Genomic DNA, 26,294 nt, shown 5'->3' with positions numbered 1-26,294 from the left:
AAAACATAGACTTTCATCAAATTTGGTAAGTAAACGTTTGTTTATATTCACGCAATAATGTTAGCAACTGAGATTTCTGGGGAACTGTTGACTAACATAGTAGGGAAAAATAAAATATCTGTATAATTGTTTTGTTCGGTTGAACACCAAATTATTTACTTTGAAGAATCTAGGGGAAAAAAGGAGCACCTTTAACTACCATTTTAATTATTCATACTCTGGAAGTCAATGGTGCCCCAGAAATCTGAAAACATTTTTCTAAATATCCTTCTTTGTGTTTAAATGGATAATTCACCCAATTCACCCAAGAGCATTTGATAACAGCAAAGGGCGTTGTGGGACAACACGAAGCGGAGTGCCTAAAACCCCCTTAGCTGTTATAAAATGCAATGTAACCCACTGCTTGGCGGGCTTATTGCTTTAATAAAACGGTCATTCCATTGCCATGTATTGCGGTCAGACGTGATAAATCAGGTTTTTTTATAATGGCTTAGAGCTCTGCTCAACCAATCAGAATCAAGCACCAGAACTGATCGTTATATAAAACCAATTGTATCACACTTTAAAAAATAAGGAAACAGTGTACATACAGTGTAGATGGAACTCTGCTTTGGAGAAAAGTGACATATTGCTAATGACAAATTTATATTATAATATAATTATTATTCTAACAAACAATATATAAACTGTAGTACTAGCACAATTTAATTAAACTAGGAACAAATTTGAAATATATTTACCTTTTTTAATTGTCATAAATTTAGAACTTCTATTCCTACATGTCATTAACATTGTTTAGTTTTACGCAAAACTGTTTGTCATGCTGCAAAATGCTGAGCAAATATTTAGAATATTTTATAAAATTAAAGTATTCTAGAATTTGCATTTATTGCCCATTCTCCTTAATGAAGTGAGTGTTGATACCAGTGTTTGACTATTTTATTCTCATCAGATCCTCTGCATTCACCATTCGTCTGCGCTCCAAACACCGACCACACAAACAGCCACCTTTCCATTCCACTTTCCTTCGCTCTATCTATTCTTTCCATTAACCTGTACTTTTGCAAAACAGCACGTCCAGAAGTGGTCGACCGGGTCGTCAATTTGAGACACAGTGTGATTTTGTGCTCCTGGCTCCCTCAATTAGGCAGGAGTTCTGCTCTCGGCAAGCAAGAGTGCCAATGCACTCCACATCAAACCCGGCCCTGATTACTGTCACAAATTGTAAAACTTCCTGTTTTTTTTATTTTCTGTACCTTTCCACAAAAGAAACGCTCCTTTAAGAGACTTACCCTTGTATAAAAGGAAGAAGAAAAGATAAATGAGCGCAAAAGAAAAATCTCGATTCAGCCATAGTTTTATATCCACCACTTACTGCTTCGGTACACTTTGACATGTAGACTATATAGTAGTGCCTTAAGACAGGTGAACTCACTGTGGCAGTTAGATAGATGTAAGGCTGAGTGTTTATACGCTACATCTTCACACACTTTCACAGGCAGCAGCTCATTCCACTGACAGCCAACCGGCACCACCGCCAATCAATCCGATTGACACGAACTACAGCCAATCAATGTGCTGGCAGTCAACTGTCAGATTAATGCCCACCTATTCAGCCATTCACAACTAACACACACACTGTCACTGTATCTTATTTCAATAGTTTTAGGTTGAATTATCCTTTCAAAATATTTTAAATTCACAAAAACAATGTACAGTATACATTCTTATTTAACTGTATTTTAATATTTATATATGATCTATAACACAATCTTGCTTGTATACATTGTTTCATTGAACGCATGTGCCTGGCTGGGTATAATATAACAATTTATTTAAAATTGAATCCCGAGGGAGGGGGAGGGAGCATGCACAGTCTCAGGGGTACCCCCCGGCCTGTGAGGGGTGATGGGGGTATGTAGTGGAGTAGGCGGGGCGAGACCATGGTTCGAGACCGGTGAGTAATTGTTAATGAGCGCCAGCTGTGCACGCACCGGTCTCGAATCACATAGGAGATCGGGAGCATATAAGAGAACGAGCGACCGGACCGTCGAAGAGAGAGGAAGAGAGAGGTGTTTGCATTTATGTTTTGTTCGCTGGCGGTCAGCCGTGAGGGGCCGCCGGCTGTTAGTACTTTATTAAATGTTTAAATGTCTTCCGGTTCCCTTCTCCTTACTTCCTTTTGTTGAATCTTATTACAGACACTAAAGTTGTTTTTGTTCTATTATCTAAAAGCTCATTGTATGTTTGGAGTCACTCCAATGGTATATAATGTAATAGAGTCACTCCAATGTTATATATTGTATCTAGATTTTCGTTTGTTGTAATATAAAGTCATTCCCCTAAACCTTAACTTACAATTCATCTCTAAACTCAGCTTTAGTTTACACCCAATGCACAACTACAAAACATGTATACAAAAATGTCATGTATATTTGATTAATTCTCCCTATTAGTAATATTTTAAAATCATTCGCATTGCACAAGTGTTTTTTTTTTTGCAACGCTTTTTAAAATTCCTCTCTAAACTGAGCTTTAGTTTACACGGCAAACACATCTACCAAACTTTACATAAAACTGCAATATATCTTAAACAATATGTTTGAATAAAGACATCACTTTTGGCCATTGTATCTACCCTGACACAATATTACAAATACGATTAATTACCCTCTGACATGCCATCTATCCTTCTATCTGCATATATGTTCAAAATGTGTTCAAAATGGTTCAAGGACTTTTTTCTAAATGACTACATACTAATATGCCCTGCCACTATGATTTCCTAAAGTGCACAAAGCATTTCCGACTATAATAACAGTCATTCACAGTAAGTTTTATTCAGAAAACTTCAGCTGTACTCCAGAATACGGTTAGTGAAAGAAGTACCAGTCACAGAAACAACGTTTTACACTAAGCACCATTAAAGCTTCCATATATCCCCATTTTTGGTTCGACACAGTGGCTATTTTTGCTGTTTAATGGTGCTAACCTTTTCAGTCACACACTTATAGGCACTCTCTAAATCTACAGATGTGAAGGGCAAATTCAAATCAATCATGAATGTTACTGTTAATGAAAAAAAAATCTCTGTGTGCCATTTTATCAATGCTTAACGTCTTAGAGTAACAGTTATAGCAGCTATAACACACAAGACAAAAGAAAGGTGAAATTTTCAGACACCTCAGATGAGCAGAGATCAGTCAGAGAGGAAGGAAAGAAAGAGATATGACTTAAACATGTTTAATTGTTTGTGGTTTAAACAGTAGAAAACCACTTGAAATGCAATTTCTACAAACCTGATCCAACCACATGCATTTGAAAACCAATTAGAATTGAATTTTTAAAACTCTGTTTCGGTCTGAATGGTTGGATCAGATTTCAACAATTTTTTTCATCATTCATGATACAATGTGTTATATTGTATCATACTATACACAAGCCATTGGCAGAGGCGATACAGATGATCTGCGGAGGCACAGGACACCATATCCATTTCCCCCCCAAAAAACAATTTAGTCAAAGGTGCCAAAAAGACGTACTGTGTCTTACTTTTGATTATCTAAAGATCCTTTTTTCAACAACAAAAACCATTTGGGAAAAAGAAAGATTCTGTGGATGTTAAAGAGTTTTTTGTGGAATCTTTTAAGCCAAAAAAAAGCTTATTTTATGGCGTCATGTAAAACCTTGATTTTTGAGCAAAAGACATTTTCAAAACAGCGTTCCTTCTCCGTCTCCTCTCATTGTGGTTGCTACAGTATCTGTCAGCACAATGAACATTGTGAGCAGCTACGGATCTTCAAGCGATAAAGAGCAACTTTTTTATCTTAAATTAATGTCTCTAAAATTATTTTAGTGGTAGGACAACTTTTAACCGGACGAATTTTACTAATTTCTCAAGCAGCCTGAATCGGATGAAATTGCACTTGTAGCTTTGGTTATCAGGCCGGTACAAGCCCCACCTATCCCCTGCTTTTTTTCATGTTTTACTCGAACCCTGGAAGAAGTTAGCCAACAGCTGACAATAAGACGAAACGATCTCGTTCAACGCAAGTCTCCAAACCATCACCATGGCCACCAAATAAAACAAAGAGGAGAGAGAGTGAGAGAGACACAAATCAATATCTGACGGACTTACACTCGGCGACGTGAGCTGCAAGTGGGTTGCAAAACGGATGGAGACCTAATGTTAGCCATCCTGCTACTGGATTTGAAAGTCTTATATGTACATTTTTTCTTACTGTCCTGTACTTTCAAGTTTATTAGTAATTTGGCTGTGCTCAGGTTGTTTATTGACGCACTAACGTTACTGGTTCACAATTTATAACTGTAGGGTAGACTAGAGATAATGTAATGTTGCTGGTTCTCAAAAGCTTACGTAGCATGGTCGTGCCTCATCATAAATTTAGTGTTATGCTTGTAAATGATGACTACCAAACCACATTAAATATTTTATGGTCAAAAGTTGTTGATTCCTTAGTTCATGCACGTAGACTAATGTTATCGGTATCTATAGTTACTGTGCTAGGCACTAATCCCATAGCAAGCTCAGTGTAAGTTATTGATTGCACCCATTTCACAAAGCACAAGAGTGTGTTTACGAAAATATAACTACAGAAAATTATTTGGGTTGGTTACTAAACACATTGACGTCCATGCTTCATGTTTTGGTTGACTGCAAATGTGTTATGTAGCCAACGTTAGCAAGTTACCTGCTATGTAGCTAGCACGCTATGCGCTAACAGCTAACAACCAACTTCTACCTCATAATCTGGTTTGAACTATTAGTAATAGTATTGTGCAGACAATTGCGCTTATCAACCACATGGGGAACTATACACCAAACGACTTGTTGTCCCATTAAAGTGATAGTTCACCCCAAAATACAAATCATAATTTATTCTCATGTCATTCAAAATATATATATATATATATCTCTTCATTCTGTGGAACACAAAATAAGATATTTTGTGGGAAAGTCTCATTGGCTTTGTGTCCATACAAATGGAAGTCAATGGGGATTGATGCTGTTTGGTTCTTCAAAATATCTTGTTTTGTGTTCTGCAGATGAAATAGTCATGCAGGTTTATATTGACATGAGGGTGCGTAAATGATAAAGAGAACTATCCATTTAAGATAAACAAACTATTTTCCTCATACAAATATTTCAGATATAATTCAGACTGTTTTTATGCTTTAATGGTTCATTCCCTCTCAAACTGTCATAACAGCCATGTGAGATGACATTATCTCACTAACCTTGTAGCTGAAACCTTGCCATGTCTCGTCCTCACTCAGTGACAGCAAATATGTTTGAAATGAGTTGTGGTAGCACAAGACTATTTTCCTGACAGTGATGCAGCATGCTCTGTCATTCAGGTCTTCACCTCAGCCCTTTCCAAAATGACCTCTTTGAAAAATGCGACAGAATCTATACATTAAAGCTCCATTCTCACATCCTGTAGCGTACAAACTTTCTTGATAGACCTTCTGTCATCTACAACGCAAGTGATGGGCCATTTAAACGTGCAAAGTGTTATTGTTACATCTTTTTCAGGCCAGTGCAAAAAAAAAAAACGTGTCAGGTGATTGACTGACAAGTGGCGAGAAAAAATTCTCAAGCCTACCAGGTGGAAAAATCTAGAAGCTGACAGAGTTTATGAGATATGTGACAATGTGTCAGGCCTGTGAATGCTGAAGGGTGCTATCATCCCTGTGGTAAACTTTATAAAACTTTATGCTTTTATGTTCGCCTCCTGAAATGATTGAGAGCTAAACTCTTTGAAGTGCAGTGTTTTGAGAAGTTTAAGAGCTCCTACGCACTAGCGCCCTGGTGCTGTGGAAAATACTCTTGTGCTTTTTGAAAGAGAGTCAATACATATATAAGTGAAAACAGACTAGGACCGAAAAAATTGGGATACCAGACATTAGAGAAAGAAATAGTGAAAATTATAAAAAGCATTACATACATTTCATGTATATTAGAATAGAATAAAATAAAACAGCAGTGTGGAGTAGTGTAGACTAGAGTGGAGTCCATTAGATTACAGTGTACAGTAGAGCAGAGCAGAGTAGAGTAGACTAGAGTGGAGTATATTAGGGTATAGAGTACAGTAGAGTACAGTAAAGAAATATAATCAAATAGAATAGAATAGAATAGAACAGAAAAGAAGTAGTATTGTAGAGTAGTGTGGAGTAAAGTAGATAAGGATATAGTGTAAAGCAGAATAGAGTAGAGTAGAGCAGCATATAGATATAATCAGATTGGATTAGACTGTATTGGAGTGGGTTGGGTTAGATTACAGAGTGGCGTAGAATACAAAAGAGCAGAATAGAGTAGAATAAAGGAGAGTAAGTAAATTAGATTATAGAGGACTGTAGAGTAGAGTTTATAAATGTATGGATTACATTAGAGTGGAGTAGAGAAGAGTAGAATACAGTGGAGTAGATTACAGTAGGGTAGAGTAAAGTATATTAGTTTATGGTGTATATTGGAGTAGAGTAGAGTAAATTACAATAAAGTAGAGTATATTAGAGTATGGTGTGTATTAGAGAGGAGAAGAGTAGAGTGCAATAGAGGATAATAGAACAGAATAGAGTACATTTGTTTACGGTGTACATTAGAGTGGAGTATAGTAGAATAGAGTAGAGCACAGTAGAGTAAAGTAAAGTACAGTAGAGTATAGTAGAGTACAGTACAGTAGAGTATATTTGTTTATGGTGTGCATTAGAGTAGAATAGAGTACAGTAAAGTATAGTAGAATAGAGCAGATTGACGTATAGTAGAGTTGAGTACAGTAGAGTACAGTACAGTAGAGTATATGTGATAATGTTGTATATTAGAGTGGAGTGGAGTAGAGTAGAGTAGAGTTGAGTAGAGTAAAGTAGAGTATAGTATATTTGTTTATGGTGTACATTAGAGTGGAGTAGAGTAGAATATAGTAGAGTAAAGTAAAGTACAGTATAGTATATTTGTTTATGGTGTACATTAGAGTGGAGTAGAGTAGAATATAGTAGAGTAAAGTACAGTAGAGTATAGTATATTTGTTTATGGTGTACATTAGAGTGGAGTAGAGAAGAATGTAGAATGGACTGGATTGAATCGAATTATAGAGTAGAGTATATCAGGTTATAGTGTACAGTAAAGTAGATCAGATTAGAGTAGAGTTTAGAGTAGAACAGAACAGAATAGATTAAGTGGAATAGATTTTTTATGACCTCAGGAATCCTATTTGACTAAATAGGTTAGAGATGTTTTTAAGTCTGTCTTGAGCCAATAGCCCTGCACATTGTCCCATTCAATTGCTGCCCTCTCTACTCACCTTATTGTCAATTAAACTACCATAGAGCCTAAAATAAAGAATATAAAATGAGATAAAGGTTAAAGAGTGCACAGTTAATTGATCTGCAAGAGTAATTGGCCATCAGAAGTCATTTCCACTGTTGCTCTGATCTGGAATAAACAGGACTGACTGCTCGTCACATAAAAGTGAGAGCAGGAGACAAGGTCATCTCATAAAGAAGAAAATGACGGCTGGAGGAAGACCAGAGGATGAAAAGAGGAAGATGATAGTTTGCGTCAGCTACTAAAGAGCTTATTGTTCGTGAGTGAGTCAGACATGGCGGTCGATTGTGAAATGACAAGCATGACGGTGAACGGATTGGCCTGCCGATTCCAATTGTCTGGCAGAAGTAGAACTGAAGCTGAGTTTGAGGAGAATCAGGAGTGACTTGATAGAGTCATGCTGGATGAAAAAGAGGAGCTCGAAAATGACATTAACCCCTTTTCAACAAACCACAGGAGCATGCTGGGACTGGCTGCCTGTTGCCTGACGGTGTCCAGGTGCTCATTTATCTGTGTGTTTAAACTGTTTGTAAAAGGAAACAGATGGTCACAGGTGCTTAAAACCGGACTAAAATGATTGATCAAGGTCTGGTTCAAATTCAATCGTGTTTTGGTTAAGAATCTCCAACTTTGACATGCATAATACCTGACAGAGCTATCAGTAAGCCAAGATATTATTCTCAATGGAAGTTAAGAATGATAGGGTATCCATTACGGTTTAGTCAGCCAACCCAGACAAACATCTTCAACTTAGACATGAAAATCTGTGTTAACATCATGCTTGCTTAATTTCTTATGTAAACGTTTTCAATGCCACAAACTTGAGACTTTGGAAAGACAGGTGGCAACATCCTTGAAGCATGCTCACAGTATTAACACGACAATAAACCCCACAAAAAAATGCATAAAGCCAACCAATCATTGCAATTTTGCCATTTTAAGAAACCAATAACTGTCCTAACATCAAGAAGTCTAGGCGTGTCATCTGAGAGACGAATATGTGTGTTTGTTTGCATGAGCTCACCCATCATTCTACCCATCATGTTATGTCCTGGGCTGCGGTTGTCATCCAAACTCTCTCCAGGATAGTGAGACTGAGAGATCCGTCGCTCATGTTCATCAAGTGGAGAGTTCAAAGGCAAACTTGGCACAGGTGAACTACCTGGAGATTGCTGAGGAGAGACAACACATACACATAGAGTTAGCAACCAACATGCGTCCTTAGTTTAAATTCAACATTCAAGTTCAAACTTGGATTTGCTAATCTTTGTTATTTTACTAGCATGCTAATCTAAAGGTGGGTCCCAAATCATACACTTTAAATACCTGGATGATGCACTTTTCAACTGAAAATATGAAGTGTGTAACTTTGAACACTTTACACACTCAACGGTTGCAGTTTCGCTAACATAGTGAAAGGGTGGAGGGGCTATCTGATGCTGCTCAAGCAAAACTCTTCTGCAGGGTGATGACGCTTCAATTTTAAATAAGTGGAGGGACTTTAAGAACGGTGTGCTTTAAATGCACGTCCTCCTGAGACGCTTCATCATTAAAAGTCCAAAACGCTGCTACATTCAATACAAAAGAAATTCCCGTGGTTCATAATGATATACGTCTCACAAAGCGATTTGATTGGTCAGTCCAAGACACTTAATGTTATTTACAACGTTATAAAAACCAATGCATTGCGCAGCCACAGGCAATTGGTTTGCGAACGCGATAGGTCCCGTTCTAAAACGGGTTTTGTGCACTTGAAAGTGGATGTATATAAAGATATATTTAAGAACTCAACAAAGATATACTTTACCTAACACAAACCTTTCAGTTAAAAAAAAACTTATTCTGGAGGTTTTACTTGTTGGGGTCAAATTGACCCCAGTGGGGAAAAAGTGTTATCAGATTTAAGGGTAACAGGAGGGTTTTAAATGGCCGCATGCATGCTCCACAAACCTCAACTTTGAATTTTATTCGTGTTACGTCTCATGACCACGACAACCAAGATGAGATTTATGGAGGCTATGTGCGGCCATTTTGTGTGTGTCCAGTGATGTGCTATGTTTTACATACAAATGTGACTAAACATGCTCAAAATATTAATCGTTTTTAGTCACAAACATACAGTTGTGCTTCATTAGACATGTATTATCCACTGGACTCAACACTTTCACAGTGGAGGATGGATGGATTTTTTTCAACTAAAAACCAAAAATTTAAAAACTAAAAATTATTATGACTATGTTTTATTATTATTATAAATTTCATTTCTAATACTATTCCTTGGCTTGTCAACCGAACTTTGCTGGTTTAATGCACACAAGGACCGAACCATGAGCCATCACAATCTGACTTTAAGGGAGTATAACCCTGTATTTTGCATACAGTATTTTCAATTTACTTGTCATTTTATAGATGTGTTACATTGAGGGATGTACTTTATGGTGATAGATGTGTTGAACATTCTAGATTTAACATACATAAAATGTAACCCTTTATATATGGCGCGAAGTGTTTTTCTTTGTCTTTAGTGTGTTATAAGTTGCCCATGCATGTATTATAAGCGTAACATTGCAAAAATGAAAGTGTCGGAACAAAAGATGCATTCTATCTAAAATCATATGCTCAACCAGACCTGCCTGAAACACCTCGTGTAACCACACCCCCATAAATCCACGTCTGTTCTTGGTATGAACTGTATACGCAAGTAAGGTGGGCGCACCTGTCAGCACAATTGCTTTGGAACCTGATGTTCCAAATATTGTAAGAGAGGGTATATTTCCGTCACACGCTTATAGTATTTGACCAATCACTACGCACTGGTTAACTGGCCAATCATAGCACACCTCACTTTCAGAGCGATGAACTTTGTTAAAAATCTGCGCGTTTCAGAGAGGCGGGTCAAAGAGGAGATACAAACATTCACGGTATGTGGAAATACACCGTTTTTGAACCTTAAATCGTGTACACACATCGCAGTACATCTAAAACAAACGGTAATATTCGTTTTAGCCGTGTCATATGACTCCTTTAACATCACCCTGTTTATGGTAACATTGTTATTTTAATGCAGAAAAGAAGAACTGGGTCCTTCAAAAGCTTTCTATGATGCTCTGTAGTTTGGCAGCACACGCTCAATATCTCTGAGTCCTGTCTGTCCCTGGGTGCTTGAGGTAATAAAGGTGTTACTGTGTTCTCTTGATCAAGCTTCTGGTGTGTGTGTGTGTGGTATATATCTCAAGTCCTCTGTGAGCTCTGATGTACTTGTTGTACACTTCTGCCATGGGCGTCCTATTGATCGCAAGGAGGTTGCATTTTCTCCCAAAGGAACACCTTCTGGAAGGAGGTTTAGAATGAGGGTTGACAGGATTTGCTTGCCCGTGGAGGTTGTCTGCTTTTATAAGGCGTTTGAGCACTTTTCCACTCATCAGGTTGGGGAGCAGCTAGCCATCAAGCAAAGCAGCTTGGCAAAGCTGGTAGACCGGTTTAAGGCAGTTTAGGCTGCATTTTTGAAGGCAGATGGTGAGATGAGGATCTAAAGTGCTAAGGTGATGACATTTGTCTAGGAGTCGATCCATTGCATTACCGATCCCCTAAAAAATTGGACTTTTTTGAAAGGATGACATTTTGTCAAGTAAAAAGCAGTTAGAATCGACTATGACAAGCCCTCTAATGGAGGACACGAGTGACCTTTAATGTGGCCAATTGTAACAAACAGAAAAGTGTCTTTGAGAATCAGACATTCAAGAGGGAAGAACGAGACGAAAGGATGCCCATCATGCAAGACACATCTGACTCCCACTGCGGTGGTAACAAGAGAGAAAATATTCTTGCCTGTTTAATATAGATGAGATGTTTAATGAAGTCCGGAGGTACTGACTTATCTCACCGGGTCTGATAACAAAGCTTGTGTAGCGGCGTAGAGATGAGGTCAACGCAATTACAACTTCATCCGGCGAAATTTACGTGCACTGAGATTTTCATTACAAAACCAGGATTTGCATTATGAACCTTTTCTCTTTAGGTCTGACAGGAGAATGAGAGAAAGATAACAAAGGATTGGTTTTATAAAGAGAGTGAAAGTTACATCAAGCCCATCTACTCTGCCCATTCCGGTCTTAATCTGGCCTAATCTAGTGCTTTCTGAAACAGGATCAGATATGTGGATTAAAGCACTGCCTTTAAACCCATGGATTCTTAAGAGGTTGTCATCTTTAATGCAATAAGAAAAATGTAATCTTGATGGATTAATTGACAATTACATGTAATTTATGCACCTGTTTGTATAACAGGATTTGATCCGATGTAGTAATTTATAGAAAGGTCAGTGCTGGCTTTTAATTATGTTCAGATACATTACATTTAAATCCTCTGTCTATCTAAATCCAAGGCTGCAATTAATCTTAAAGCTACAATCCGTAAATCGTTTGGTTAAAAACAAACAGAAGTTATTGAGAAAGTACACAAAAGAATTCAGATCCGATAATTTAAGATCATTTATAAATTGAGCTGTCTGGTATGATTTAGTGGGAAATGTCAGCTTTCAATCTAGTTTGACACACAAACCTGGCCTGAAGTTAACTTCCGGTCTTTGTTTGCTTATGGGTCTGGCTAGTGGCTAATCACATGACTATTCATATGTTTTGTACATTATAATCATATTTACTTATATTCATTGTTATTGTGTAATTTGTTGGGGATTTCATAGTATGTAAAATTTATCAAATAAACAATTTGTTGAATGGGTCATGTTTTGCCAAGTTATGGTTCTTCTACTGGTAACCAAAAATAATACTGGGTAGAAATACTTTTAACTTGCTATTTTATGTAATTTAATCATTATTTATTTTGCTTGATTTTAGAAATAATCTACAGGGACTCTATTCTTGCGGATGTGTACAAGAAGTTTAGTTTGGGCAACAAAAGCATGCATTTGCATGCGTTTGTTTATGTTGTTGCTTTGAAACCTGTCTATTAAGGTATGTAAGGTTACATGCAAATGTTTTTGTTTTAAACAGACATGGCGATAGAGAGTAAAAGTGATGGACTACTTAATAATAATTATTCAATTTTTAAAATTTTTTTTTAATAATATTATAATATTTATATAAATCATACATTTATTAGTACAATGTATTGTAGTTCATAAAGTAAGTATATTGCTTTGTGGCATAATTGTGTAATAAAAGTACAGATTTAAAATGAATAATCATCAATAATTGGTCAAATATTATTACTAATCATGCGATAAACAATTATTTAAATATGTCATATAATTAAATGTAATTTAAATAAATGTTTTACAAAAATATACATAAAAAACAATAAATAAAATATTTAAATATAATAAAAAGAATTGATAACTGATCCTTTATTGGTATTTTTACTTGATAAATGTAGTATATTTTAATTAAATATTTCTATGAAGCATTTCCATATTGATGTTGCTCTTCTGTATAAGCTCTCCATTCTAAAACCACAGTTATACACACATCTCGTGGCTCACTGCGTTATAGACATTTTCAGCGGCAACAAACATTACTTCCACAAAGGATCAATAACTGTTGAGTAATTTTAATTTATTACAATTAATAAACAATGAAATATGAACATAAATGAATATAAATATGGATTATTTCATTAATATGGAAATGACTAAATTAATATAAATCAATTTTAATTTAAAATAAAATAAATTGTTAACCAAACATAGACCAAAACTTTGGGTCAGGCACGTGCGTCCGATGAAACCATCTATTAGCATTTTACTTCAGTACATGTTTGAGGAAATCTTCTCTGACCTTGGACAGCATAGTAAGGTCTGCTTGTCTAGGAACCAGTATCATACTTCAAATCTAATCCATTCTCTTACGCACACACATTTCCAGACTACACTGGCCTTCTGATGCGGTTTATACTGTACTTCTTAAATCAGCGTTCCCTCACAGGCTGTAATTACAGGTCTTAAGATGTCACATCCAGCCTCTGTTATGTCCAGCTGTCTCTAGAGGCCTGGACAGACTCATTAGCTCTCTATAGTATCTATCCACAGCCATTCTCTCTCTCTCTCTCTCTCTCTCTCTCTCTCTCTTTCTCTGTCCTTTTCTTTCTCTCCTCTTCCTTGGTTTGTACAGAGAAAAGATGAACCCCACTGTCTCTCTCTCTCTCTGGTAGATCTGTTGTCCCCTTGCACGTATTTTCAGGCTCTTATTCAAGTGGATTAGCAGACAGCTATGCCTCGCCTGAGGCTGTGCAGCTGTGGGTCGAACTGCTCAGATTTACCCTGTGAATACGGCGCTTTTGAGCTGGTGACACTTTATTATGTGTCTTTATAACGGCTGAATTAATTCACTTGCCAGCCAGAGTAAAGCCACCGCATGAGTACAATTACTTCAGTTTAAAGGCTCCTATTCAACACACTCAGAAGTCCACTTAAAACCTTACACAACGTTTTAAAAACCAACAATAACGTAATTAGTTTTTTTATGACCATCATGCCACTTTCTCTCACCTTTAAAATAAAGAGCTTGTTTTTGCAACTGTTTTTGATTCTGTATGTAAGTAACTTGAATTTCCCTTGGTTGACCATATCTTCCCTGTCCATCTGAAACCTTGGATGTCCAAATTCACTATTATTCAGGACATGGACTGTAACTAAAAAAACACTTTTTAAATGATTAAATACTGTGTTGGCTAAATTGACGAGCACTTTTTTAAACTTTTTATTGGTTAGATATTTGCAAAACCCAGTAACTAACATAAAGGATGACTAATAATAATGATTTATGGCAGCGACAAAAAATCGCAACATATTGAGATACAAGGTTCCAGAAGGACAGCAGCAATATAGTCATACATAAGGGGCTGAATGCGTCAATGTGGGTTGTCTTGTGTTAATGTACTTCTGGTCGTGGCTTTTATAGCATTACGATTACTGAACGAGTCGTATTTGCAACCTATTCAGTTATTGTTTTCTCTTGGCCTCATTAACTGCCTAAATGACTTTCTGGCAGTCGTTCTGATATTTTACATTCATGCATTCATTTTTATACAGAGTGACTTAGAGTGCATTCAAAATATAATTTTTCTTCAGTATATTTGTTCCCTGTGATTCAAACCCATGACTTTAGCACTACAACTGCAACACAATGCTAAACAATGTTAGTCCTAGCTACCAACACCAAACATAGCATCTGACTACGTGGTGCCCTTTCCTGTGCCCTTAAATACCTTTTCAAACTTTGGTATATTGATTGTCTCTAATCTAGACGAAGCGAATGCTTTTCTTACGATCATTCCTGTTCATCTTGCCTGGAGTGTCTGCCGCGTCACCCAATCCGTGCGATGCCACTGTGGCATACTACGGTGCCCTTTGATTCAATCAATTACTTTCTCGGATGCACCAATTGAGTTTCCCTACTGAGCTGTAAGTGGATTAGAGAGAAAGTATCTCTGCTACAAGCCGGGCTTCTGGTCCCTGGACAGCGCACGGTCTCAAACTCTCGTTTTCAACAAAACGACATTTCCCATGATGCATCAGTCACGACTCACAGACAAGTACATCACTGACCATAGTGTCACTGGAGGGTAAATAAACTAATTTACCTAAACTGAGTTTCCAAAAGTCTTTCTCTTACAGTTGGTCTAATCTGGACGTGTCCCACCAAGCCCCACTTCACCCCGCGGAGCGTCAGTCTGGCCCGACGCTAATAAAACTCTAATTTACCAGTCAGGTTGATTGATAGTTCACTCAAGAGACAATCGATCAGACCCTCATTTCAGCGGGACGGTTTTCTGTAGCCAGCATGCCTTCCTTCCTGATGTCAGGTCTCATAAACTTCATGTAGACACAAACCACATGGGTTGTTTTTTATGCAGAGGACGCACTTTCACAGAATAAACCAGGATGTGCTGTGTAATCTGGAGAGTTGGGAGGAAGGTTAATAAAGTGGGTCTGGATGTTTTGTAGACTCTGTGTTATATCCTGTAGCGTTATTGCGTGTGGCATATAGAATTGAGTGAATAAACGCCTACCAGGCACACTTCTGCTGAGAAAAAGGTTTGAAGCGGATAGTTCCTGACTGAAATTTTTATTTGACGGGAGTCGTGTTTGGCATCACTGTACAAATGCACACGCTTTGTATCATGCTTTGTTGCTCGGCAACCATAAACAGCACACAGTTTTGTCCTTGAATTATCACTAATTTATTATAACACTGTTTCTAACACTGTTGACTTTTAACTTATTTCTGTTGCTGTTCTGACTGTGACTGTGGTAACACACAAACTCTTTCGTCTAAATTAAATTTTAAGAACTCTGAACCGAAATAAGAAACATATCAAAGTGCTTTTGATACTGTGCTTTGGTAAAACATCAAACTACAGCAACGCGTCTTTGTCTTGATGCAAATTCCATAGTTTAAAGCGTCGAGCATATTCGGAGGAGGACAGCGTTCCACTCAAAGGGGTGCATCTATTACTCCGCTTCCTCAGGGATTCTCAACACACCACTGAGTCATGTGCAGTGGCACTAAGGATATTTTTATTTCAACAAACAAACAAACTACGAAGGAAAAAGTGGACCAGGGGGCTGCATTTATGCAGCTATGCCTCATGAATATACATTATGATGGGTGTGTTATGTAAAATTCACTTCAAAGCCTTTCAAGTCTGTATCTATTGCCAGTTTTAAAGGAATGTCGGTTTTGATCATTTCAGGTCAACATTGTTTGGCTTTATAGGTATAGACGAACGGATCTTGCATCTTGCTTTAAAATAATGGCCTAAAATGTATCTTAATGATATCATATGTGAGGGACTGACATCATTCACTTTTTTGACCACATGGTTCAAACCAAAGTCAATCTTACAGGCTTTATTATTTTGGCGTGGTTGTTTGTGTTTGTATTTGTTTGTTTGTGTTTATTATTTTATTATCTTATCTTATTTCATGTCATGTTTATTTTATTTTATTATTTTTTTATATTTTATTTTAATTTTCTGCTCTGACCTCCAGTCCGGGAATATTTTACACATTTAATGAATTCGACAGTTAGAATCTAATAGGCTTGGGACCAATGGCACAATTTCATGAGAACGTGTCAAGCCCTAACCTCATCATAGACATGAACGCAAAAGACATTTCACTCCCAAGTCATTTCCTCTCATGTCATAAACACTCCTCTATTCAAACGTAATGACATCTCCATGTCACAGACGAGCACAACTCAGTTTAATAGCACACAAGACGCATGGCAAACTAATTGGACACACTCAATGCAAGGAAATGTATTAATTTCTCATTTCAATAATCCGGTGCCGAAGGCTCAGATGCCAACTTTTATGAGCGGTGTTTTCTAAAAAATACGTTCCCAATTACCCACAATCCTCACAACTGTCTGTGAACACTGTGTTGAGTTTCTGATAACTTCATTCCAACAACATGTTTTAAGAAGAATGAAAAAACCTTCAACTATGATTAATACTAGGTTTGCTGCACGGTTTTACTATGGCAACAAGTAAAGAGGACACTCAACTTCAAGAATGATGAGTAAGTTTTAAAGTATGTTAAGAAATTAATTGAATTGGAACGACTTTTAATTGCCTGGGAACATATGACCTTATATTAATAGAAACAGAAAGCCATCGATTGGAATCTTTGCCTCTCTGAAGTTCTGCCTCAATTATGGAACTGAAGCAAGCGCAATGACCAATCATACATTACATCATTATCTGGGTCAAGACGATCTCTTCTGAAGTACATCAACGCTTCAATTACCAAACACAGCCTTAGAGAAAGAGAAATACCAAAGATTTTCATCTTCGGCTCTCATTTAGAAACCCCATTTGAGACAAGAAAGTTGGAGTCTGTGGTTGATTATTAAAACCCTTAAATTACTGTACGAGTCTCTGAATCTAATATAGTTCTGACAAAATCAGGTCACTCTTTCCAAGTCAGATCTCGCCATGCAAGTCTTGAAATTACAAGTTGAACAACTTTTGAATCTTACAGTATGTGTGGGTATATTTTCACAACTTAGGCTACTTTGTTCAAAATCTGTGTAAATGTCTTTGCTCTGATGAACACAGAGAAAGATATTTGGGATAATGCTTGTAACCAAACGGTTCTTGGCCACCAAAACTTTATTTTTTGTTCCTTTGAGCAAAAATAAGGATATTTTGAAGAATGAAGAAAAGCAAACAGTTCTTGGGCACATTTGATATTTTTTGCTACTGTGTTAGTCAATGAGGTCCAATAACTGTTTGATTACAAGCATTCTTCCAAATATCTTTCTCTGTGTTCATCAGAACAAAGACATTTATTCAGATTTGGAACAACTCAATGATAAGTAAATTATGACAGAATTTTCCTTTTTGGGTGAACTTTCCCTTTAAGATTGATAATACACAAAGATGGATTTTGAGACTAAACCAAAGATGTCAATCAAGACTCCATCACATACTGTAGATATCCATTGAAAGCCCCCAAAAATGTAACAAAGAATTCCATTAAGCCCCTAAAGCTACAGTATGAAAATCTGGATAGACACAAACACAAAAGAAATGTGACATCTTCTTTCCATTCACAACATGACTACTGACAGAATATCATTTTTCAAATAAGTGTCCAAACACATACGCCAAACTTGCTATTAAATGTGTAAAACTGTTGCAAATAAAACAGTTTGCCACAAATGTTCACCAGAACACTATGTTTTTGTAAGAGCATCCAAACACACGCACACAGTTTGTGAATCTAGGCCAGTGGACAGTGATGGATCTTATTCATTTTAATGTCGGCCTCTGCAGCATTTGCTATATGACAATACCAAACTGCCACCCATCACAGAACGAACAGCCGGCTTGCCGTTCCCTACACATACCAACCCTCTCACCCATCATTCTCCTCTTCTTTCCACTTCAACTATATTATCCATCGCTTGCTTTGAGTTGTTTTAACCTCGTAAGTGCTGATCTCTCTCTGAACGCTGTTTCAAAGCAGTGTGCCTGTACTGTATATCACACATGTCCACAGCAGCAGGGGCCCAGATTAAAGTTTGATCAAGGGGATGAAAGCAACTATCCTCATCTGATAGACGAGAGCGACCTTCAGTCTGTGCAATTCTGCAGGAGACGAGTAACCTTGGATTTGGAAGAGCCTTTGAGTACGGAGGGGATGTTTGTGAGGGGACAGAACTCAGCGTGGGGTCCGGTACATTAAATGCGTTACTGGAGCAATGAGGGGCACCAGTCAAATCCAAAGATATAGTAATGAAGCCGGATTTGAGCTCAGCAGGTGTGAGTGTACAGTAGTTTTCTTTAGCATGCACACATGTTGCAAGCTTTCCGGTGGTTTGGGGAAAAACTTTTCTAAATGTCAAAAAAGCAGAAGCACCGATAAATCAACCAATAATCTGTATTGGTAACAAAAAACTATTTTTCACAACAGTTATCTGCCGATAGTTTAAAAACCGTCGATGATCATGGCCGATTTAATATGTCAATCAAAAGATGACAGGAAACTGCAATATGTGCTCCATTTTATGAAAATGTTGAGAAACATCACCAATTACATGTTCAATTTATGAAAAGATGTCCAAATTATGAAAGAATGAATGTATGAGTTCAGATTAAATTGGTTTAAATCTGACAAGACTTTCTGAATCTTTAACAGCTTTAACTGAACTTCACTCATACTGTAAAAAACGTCATTTTACAGATTTTCGATGTAGAAAACGGTAAAATTACAGACAAGATAAAATCTAGGAAACATGTAATTTTTTTTTTTTTTTTCAAATGTGGATTTCAGTTTAGTTTGTGTTAATATGCTCTAGTTACAATTAATATTTTGTTATTTTTATTAATATGTAATTTTTATTAAAATGTGCTTTCCTTGTGGGTTAGTTTTGCTAACACAATCCTCTTCGCACTGTACCTCACCATTTCTCATTCCTGTCGATTTGCAATTCTCCCCCCAAATTTGAGGAGGAACACCGAGACAAAATGAAACATAAAAAAAAGTAACTAAGAACCCCATGAGCTCCCGTGAGCTATGAAAGAGCAACCTTTGAGCATCAAAAAGCTCCTTCAACTGAATGTGTGGTCACAGACTGCAGTCATGTCATTTGCATAAGCAGTCATGATTCCACATTTCATCTCCCAACGCAGCGGCTTCAAAGTGCCCGTCTTATATTCTTCGGAAAGATAAGTGTTAGATTACAGTTTCAGATGTTATGACTCTGTGGGGGTAAAAATAAGAAACATAAACACATCCAAGCGATTGCATTGGGACGGCATTTGAAGTTGATATTTGATATTTCATAGAGCTTCATCTCTTATCAGTATAAATCAGCATGAGCATTTCACTGGTCAAATTGCTTTCGATCGCAATCCGCCCCTCACACCCCTCGTGTCACTTTCTCTCTCCGTCTCCCCATCTCCTGCGGCTGTCTGATAACAACTACTCACTTTAATTCACTTTTTCTGCATCCAAACTTCCCATTCAGCACACGGTACACAACCCTGCCTGTCAGTCACACACGCTGCGCTCCTTTGCATCTTTATGCGGGAGCAAAAAGTGCGGAGCGAAAAAAATAGCTTTTCTTAATCGTTATTAATCAATCTTGTTTTTATTTACTCCAGAAGCCAACTGTGGTTTAAAAGACTTCAAATATCCTGAATTACATAAATTTATTTGGCAAATTGCTTTTTTTGTGGTAAGAAAATAAATTAACAGCGACGGTTTGTGAATGTTTGTACATAAACAACAATGTAAGGCTTAATCTCTTCCACAATCCCATTTTACATTTTCAACATGTATTTGTTATTATAAACAAGACAAACATCATTTAATCATCTATTTATTACATCAACCTTACCTCTCCTATTCCTATGACCTGCCGGGCCACTATCAGCTGGATCATGCCTCTTTTGTTGCCCTCTACGGACATGGACTTGCGAAGGGTCTCCATTGCTTCCTGGTTAGTTTTTTCCAACAGAGACTCTCCATTGATGGCTATGAGCTGGTCATTGACCCTCAATCGGCCGTCCTTTATTTACAAATACAAGAACTCATTAAACACATGAACCGAATATGAAGAATGTGTGATTGATTGGTCATGCGGCCAATCAGAGGGCTACTGCTCACCTTGCAGGCAGCCCCTCCAGTGATTATAGACTTGACGAAAATACCCAGGTCATCGTGGGACTCTTTGGATCGGTTGCCCTTGACGCTGACCCCTAATCCAGCCGAGCCCGAGTCGTTGAGAGGAATTTCGAAGGTCATGAACTCTCTTGTTCCATCTGGGGTTAAGATAAAGTCATCGTGTTCTTCTTTCTACAAAGAAAGAAAAGAGAGTGGAAAAGTTAATATATAAACATATAAGAACATGCATTTCAGACTTCTTGCTTTTTTTAAACTTAAAGCAACAGTTTGGAAAAAGAGGCGCTAAAGGGCGCACGATCAAAACAACGAGAATGCCGTAGCATTCATGACGCTATGAAGGAGCATGGAACGATGGGATCGGTTCTCTGATGGCTTACTAGACATTAGTTTTGCATTTGTCCACGACACTGTTGTCATTAAGGCAGTAACAAAGGGGAACGCGGATATGACGGCATTGACAGGCGACTGCGCAGCCCTGTGTCACTGTTTAGAATGGCGATATTTTCACGATTTACAAGTAGTTGGAAACATTTGAGATATTGTAAATACTCAGCTGAACAAAATATACAACCTGGTGGTTTTTGGATATTGTCACAAACTGCACCTTTAACTATTAACTGCAATAGGCCAACGTGTGATTACTGTAAGTTAAGACTTTAAAATCATGAACAATTCAGACGGTTGATTTATATTATAAATTTAGTATCTGTGTCAACTCTAAGCACTGTAAGTAAAATAAAAAAGTGTTGAGAAGCACACATTCACTGTGGCTGAAGAATGCCAGGTGCTTGGCTTCAGCACAGCTGCAGAGAGCAAAGAGACGAGTTATAGAGATTCAGTCAAGCGTTCAGGTGAGGCCCCATATCTCGCCGTCCTTTCATAATGCACCTCACACATGCACACTGCCAACCCGTGCCGGAGCCGTTGCCATGGCAACCCAGGTGGCTCTCAGCAGACAACGGCAGCTCTAAGGTTAAGAACCAACAACCAGGTGAGGAAGAACACACACATCGCCTTCCGACGTGGTCACTAACACAGCTGCACGCTGTGCCATTCTCATCCAGCTGTTTTCTTCCTGTCACGCATTTGAGAAGCATGAAATAACAACAACGGTCTGTTTTAAACTGGCACAATGAAGTACCTCTCATTTCTCCGCTCGCTTACACCCAGAAATGGCCCCAGAGTCGGCGCTGATATCTATTATGGATATAAACGCAGACGCTGGATGAAGAGGCATCCTTGTGAGTTTTACCAGAGCTCTCAGTTTTGACAGATGTGCAGTGTTTGCCAGCTGCTCCATGGAAACAGAGTTACCCCTTCCCGAAAATTTCCAGCGCTTTCCAAAACTGACGGTGAAATTTTAGAGCCTCATCAGTTACGCCCGGTTTTCAATATTGATATTATAAAAAATAGCGGTGATATTTAGAGATGTACAGTGTAGCAATATATAACCGGAGACAAATCTGGCCAAGAAAAAAAGAACGGTCGTATTTTTCTCCAACTTGGCAAGAACTAGTGGTGATATATCAAAAAGTAGAGTAAAAGTAGCACTTTACAGATTGTGTATCAAATCAAATCAATCCGTTGAGTCAAACTTTGTTTAACGTAATACAATTCTGCTACTTTATGATTCTTGATATAAAGCAAAGGCCAATGCTAAACCCCAGTAATAATTTAACAAACAAATGCATTACCGCAGTAGAGTTTTACACTTCTTGAAAATAAATGTGATTGATTATTGCGCAAAACTTGTTTTTCATGATATTTTACACCCAACTTGTAAATTTGCAGTTTATTGCTGTTGCTTACAGAATTCTCTGTAGAATTAACTTTGGGGTCATAATAAGTGCCATGGTGCCAAGTCATCCGCGGTTGTTACACGTCACAAAATCTGATCTATCGCAAGCAAGTCTAGATCATTGCACGACACTCTTCACTGAGCTCGCCTAAGACTAAATCTATAACCTAAGACATTTTAAAGTCATTCGCCATGCAACAGTTTGTCTTAAATGATGTTCCAAGCAGGCAGTTCATTTTCACAAGCCTGTGAATTTCATTCACCCGCTGACAGAGGAAAGCGCTTTGCTTTATAAAGTGGCATCCAGCTCGACCTGGCCCATTGTGTTTGGGAGTAATTAATTCATTCATAAGCAGACTGGGTGGCATGCATTCATTACATGCTTTTGTTTTCAGAGTGAGCTTGAATTATACTGTCAGCGCGCACACAATGAAGAGAAGAGCCCAATGGGAGATAACACACAGCGTCTGAACGCACTACACAACAGAGAAATGCAGACGGGCCGACGTCACACGTCTACTGTTCTCTCTCACTCCGTAGGGACACGGAAACAGATTAAAGAGACGAAAGAATGAGAAAAAAAGAGCAAACTGAAAGAAGAACGAGTTAATTAACCAACCTAAATAGAAATGTATAAGACATGGAGGGGAAACTCAAACTCAGAAACAACAATCAAACTAAGAAAAGAACAGAACAAATGAATGGGTGAATAAATGAACTAAACCTAAAGAAAGATGAGTGAGTGAGTGAGTGAGTGAGTGAGTGAATGGTTGGAAGGAAGGAAGTAAGAATGAAGGAATAAAGGAATAAACGGAAGGCAGTATGTTAGTAAATAAAGAAGGAAGGAGTGAGTGAGTTAGTGAGTGAGTGAGTGAATGAGATAGAGAGAGAGGGAGAGAGAGAGGGAGAGACAGATAGATAGAGAGGGAGAGAGAGAGAGATGGAGAGAGATGGACAGGGATAGAGATAAAGAGCTGGAGTGAGATAGAGAGAAAAACTAAAATTATAATTTTCCAGAAAAAATCCAGATTTCAGAATCAGCGCGTCAGGAGATTCTGTTCTGGCAGTGAATCCACGAGCGTTGTACTTCATCAAAGGCAAATTCACCCAAACAGATATTCCAGTTACAGTCTGGTGTTAAATCTTTGATGGTGTTATTATGCCTAAAGCTCTATATGACTGCGAGGGTTGGGGTCAACAGTGTCTGACAGATTACTCCAAATGGGATAAACACCCCATAGAATACCTCCATGCTAAATTTCTTTAGATACATTTTGAGACTTCATAGAAGAACACCAAATAATGCATGCAGGGCTGAATTAGGCAGATACCCCCTGATAATACACATCCACAAACATTCCCTCAAATTCAGGACACACCTTAATTCACGTCCTCCAAACACACTTCAATGTGAAGCACTTAAAACCAAAGAGCTGAGACCTAAAGCCGGTCCCATCTGCCAGCAGGAACAAAACCACATCAGAATAAACCGAATTATCAAAGAAGTAAAGTAAAAAGTTATATTTAGACCATTGGGAAAAGGAAAGTAAAAACCAAAGTCAACTAGAATGCTATCCGACCGTACACAGAAAATACAATCTTGAAGATAATCTCTACACTGTTGAGATAAAAACAGAGACGGATCCTGACCAGTGATCACAGTCTGTCCATATATAAAGCACACACAGATAAACATGGCTTTCAAAGGAAGAACGAGGCTGTGCACACTGTGATACTGGTGAGGTCCAAACAGAGTCTCCAACAGAAGCAACAGCTCAGCAAAGTAAACTGGAATGCTATCTGTCACTAAACAGAGAATATAAAGTGTCAGAATACCTCACAAGCGTATCAGACCCTAAACTAAGAAAAGTGTTGAGCATGTACAGACTCAGTGATCACCAGCTCACTGTAGAGTGGGGCAGACACAGACACACATGGACACCGAGAGAAGAGCGTCTGTGTCCACACTGCACACACAATCAAGTGGAAACAGAGCTGCACTTTCTCCTCTCCTGTCCCAACTACACACACATCAGAGAAACATTCTTCCCCCAGTTTACAAACTTACAAAAAGACTTCGACCAGTTTCAACAAAAGGACAAGATCTCATACATACTGGGAGAAAACTCAAGAAACTCAAACCTGGCTGCAAGATATGTCAAGTCCTGCCACGACCAAAGAACAACCAGCACAACACAAAACAACACTGACAGGACAACACACACAAACTGACACTATCACCCTCATTGATAACTTTAATTAAAACTCTTTTTATGTTTATATTGAGATGTATATATATATATATATATTTACGTATAGACTTTATTTTATTCTATTTTATTTTTATCTTAATCTGTATTTGTGCATGTTTATATTTAATCTTGTGCTTTGGCAATGTAAACATTTTTTATCATGCCAATAAAGCTCCTTTGAATCTTGAGAGAGAGAGAGAGAGAGAGAGAGAGAGAGAGAGAGAGTGAGAGAGAGCGAACGGACAAGCAAAAGAGTGAGTGATTAAGTGAGTGTGTAAATGAATGAATAAATGAGAGATAGAGTGAGTGAGTGAGTGAGTGAGAGAGAGAGAGAGAGAGAGAGAGAGAGAGTGACTAAGTGAGTGAGAGACTGAATGGATGGAAGGAAGGAAGAATGAAGGAAGGAATGAATGAATGAATGAATGAATGAATGAAGGAACGAACAGAAGGCAGTAAGTTAATAAGGAAGGAAGGAAGGAGTGAGTGAGTGAGTGAGTGAGTGAGTAAATGAGAGAGATAGAGAGAGTGACAAAGAGAGAGAGAGAGAATGAAAGAGTGAGTGAATGAATGAGTGAGAGAGAGAGAGAGAGAGAGAGAGAAAGCAAGCAAACGAACGAATGAAAGAGTGAGTGAGTGATAGAATAAATGAGAGACAGTCAGTGAGTGAGTGAGTGAGTGAGTGAGTGAGTGAGTGAGTGAGTGAGTGAGAGATTGAGTGCAAATGAACGAAAGAGTGAGTGAGTGAGTGAGTGAGTGAGTGAGTGAGAGAGAGAGAGAGAGAGAGAGAGAGTGAGAGAGAGTGTGAGTGATTGAGTGGGTGGGTGGGTGGGTGAATGAGAGACAGTGACTGAGTGTGTGAGTGAGAGAGTGAGAGAGTCCAAACGAACGAACGAAAGAGAGAGTGAGTGAGTGAGTGAGAGAGAGAGAGAGAGAGAGAGAGTGAGAGAGAGTGTGAGTGATTGAGTGGGTGGGTGGGTGAATGAATGAGAGACAGTGACTGAGTGTGTGAGTGAGAGAGTGAGAGAGTCCAAACGAACGAACGAAAGAGAGAGTGAGTGAGTGAGTGAGTGAGTGAGTGAGTGAGTGAGTGAGTAAGTGAGTGAGTGAATGAATGAGAGACAGAGAATGAGTGAGTGAACGCGCGAACGAACAAAAGAAAGAAAGAAAGAAAGAAAGGCAGATTTGCAAATGTAAATTTTGCTCTTCTGGTTTGAAACAATTAGCACTGTTGAAACTTTCTCCCCCAGATGTGGCAAGAAAGACATAAAGGTCACTGGAAATGAATTTTAGAGGCTAAAAGAAATCAGTCAAGGATGTAATTGCGAAGAAGGCCGTGCATGATAAGTACAGTAACATGAATTTGCTCACATGCATTTCTGTGGCCCACCACCTTCTGATAAAGACTGCATATTAAACACCTCCATCTTATGCACATTCAACTCTTTCAGGTACAATTAGACCCAAAGAGCCGAGAAATAGTTAGAGATTAGATGAGACTTTTTAAGCACAAAAGGGAAGTGGGGAGAGAGAGAATGTCACACTTCCTGAAGCACAGGTGACATGAAATCAACACCTCGTGCATACATACTGTACCTGTAAGAACATTTCAAACGGCAGTAAAAGCACAATTAAAAAACTGAGGGAAAATGTGTTAGAACAACTTGAGTGAGCATTTCTCATGCACGGTCTAATGATCTGATGATGTCAGAGACGACCTTGAGAATATATTATTTTTAAAAT

At 38.1% G+C, this 26,294-nt stretch overlaps 1 protein-coding gene across 3 annotated transcripts in view; it reads right to left on the bottom strand.

Annotated features, from left to right (window-relative positions):
• pard3aa (par-3 family cell polarity regulator alpha, a) overlaps nt 1-26,294 on the bottom strand; it is a 363,711-nt gene that overhangs the window by 143,149 nt on the left and 194,268 nt on the right. For all 3 annotated transcript variants that reach the window (XM_056738007.1, XM_056738008.1, XM_056738009.1), the window contains 3 exons: nt 20,487-20,675; nt 20,218-20,388; nt 8,370-8,517 (listed from right to left, as the gene is read on the bottom strand). In XM_056738007.1, coding sequence (XP_056593985.1) covers nt 8,370-8,517; nt 20,218-20,388; nt 20,487-20,675 — 508 coding nt within the window. The remainder of the gene's footprint in view (nt 1-8,369; nt 8,518-20,217; nt 20,389-20,486; nt 20,676-26,294) is intronic.

The sequence above is a fragment of the Triplophysa dalaica genome, chromosome 23 (assembly GCF_015846415.1).
Source record: "Triplophysa dalaica isolate WHDGS20190420 chromosome 23, ASM1584641v1, whole genome shotgun sequence".
Classification (NCBI taxonomy): domain Eukaryota; kingdom Metazoa; phylum Chordata; class Actinopteri; order Cypriniformes; family Nemacheilidae; genus Triplophysa; species Triplophysa dalaica.
This window is presented reverse-complemented; position numbering and strand designations above follow the sequence as displayed.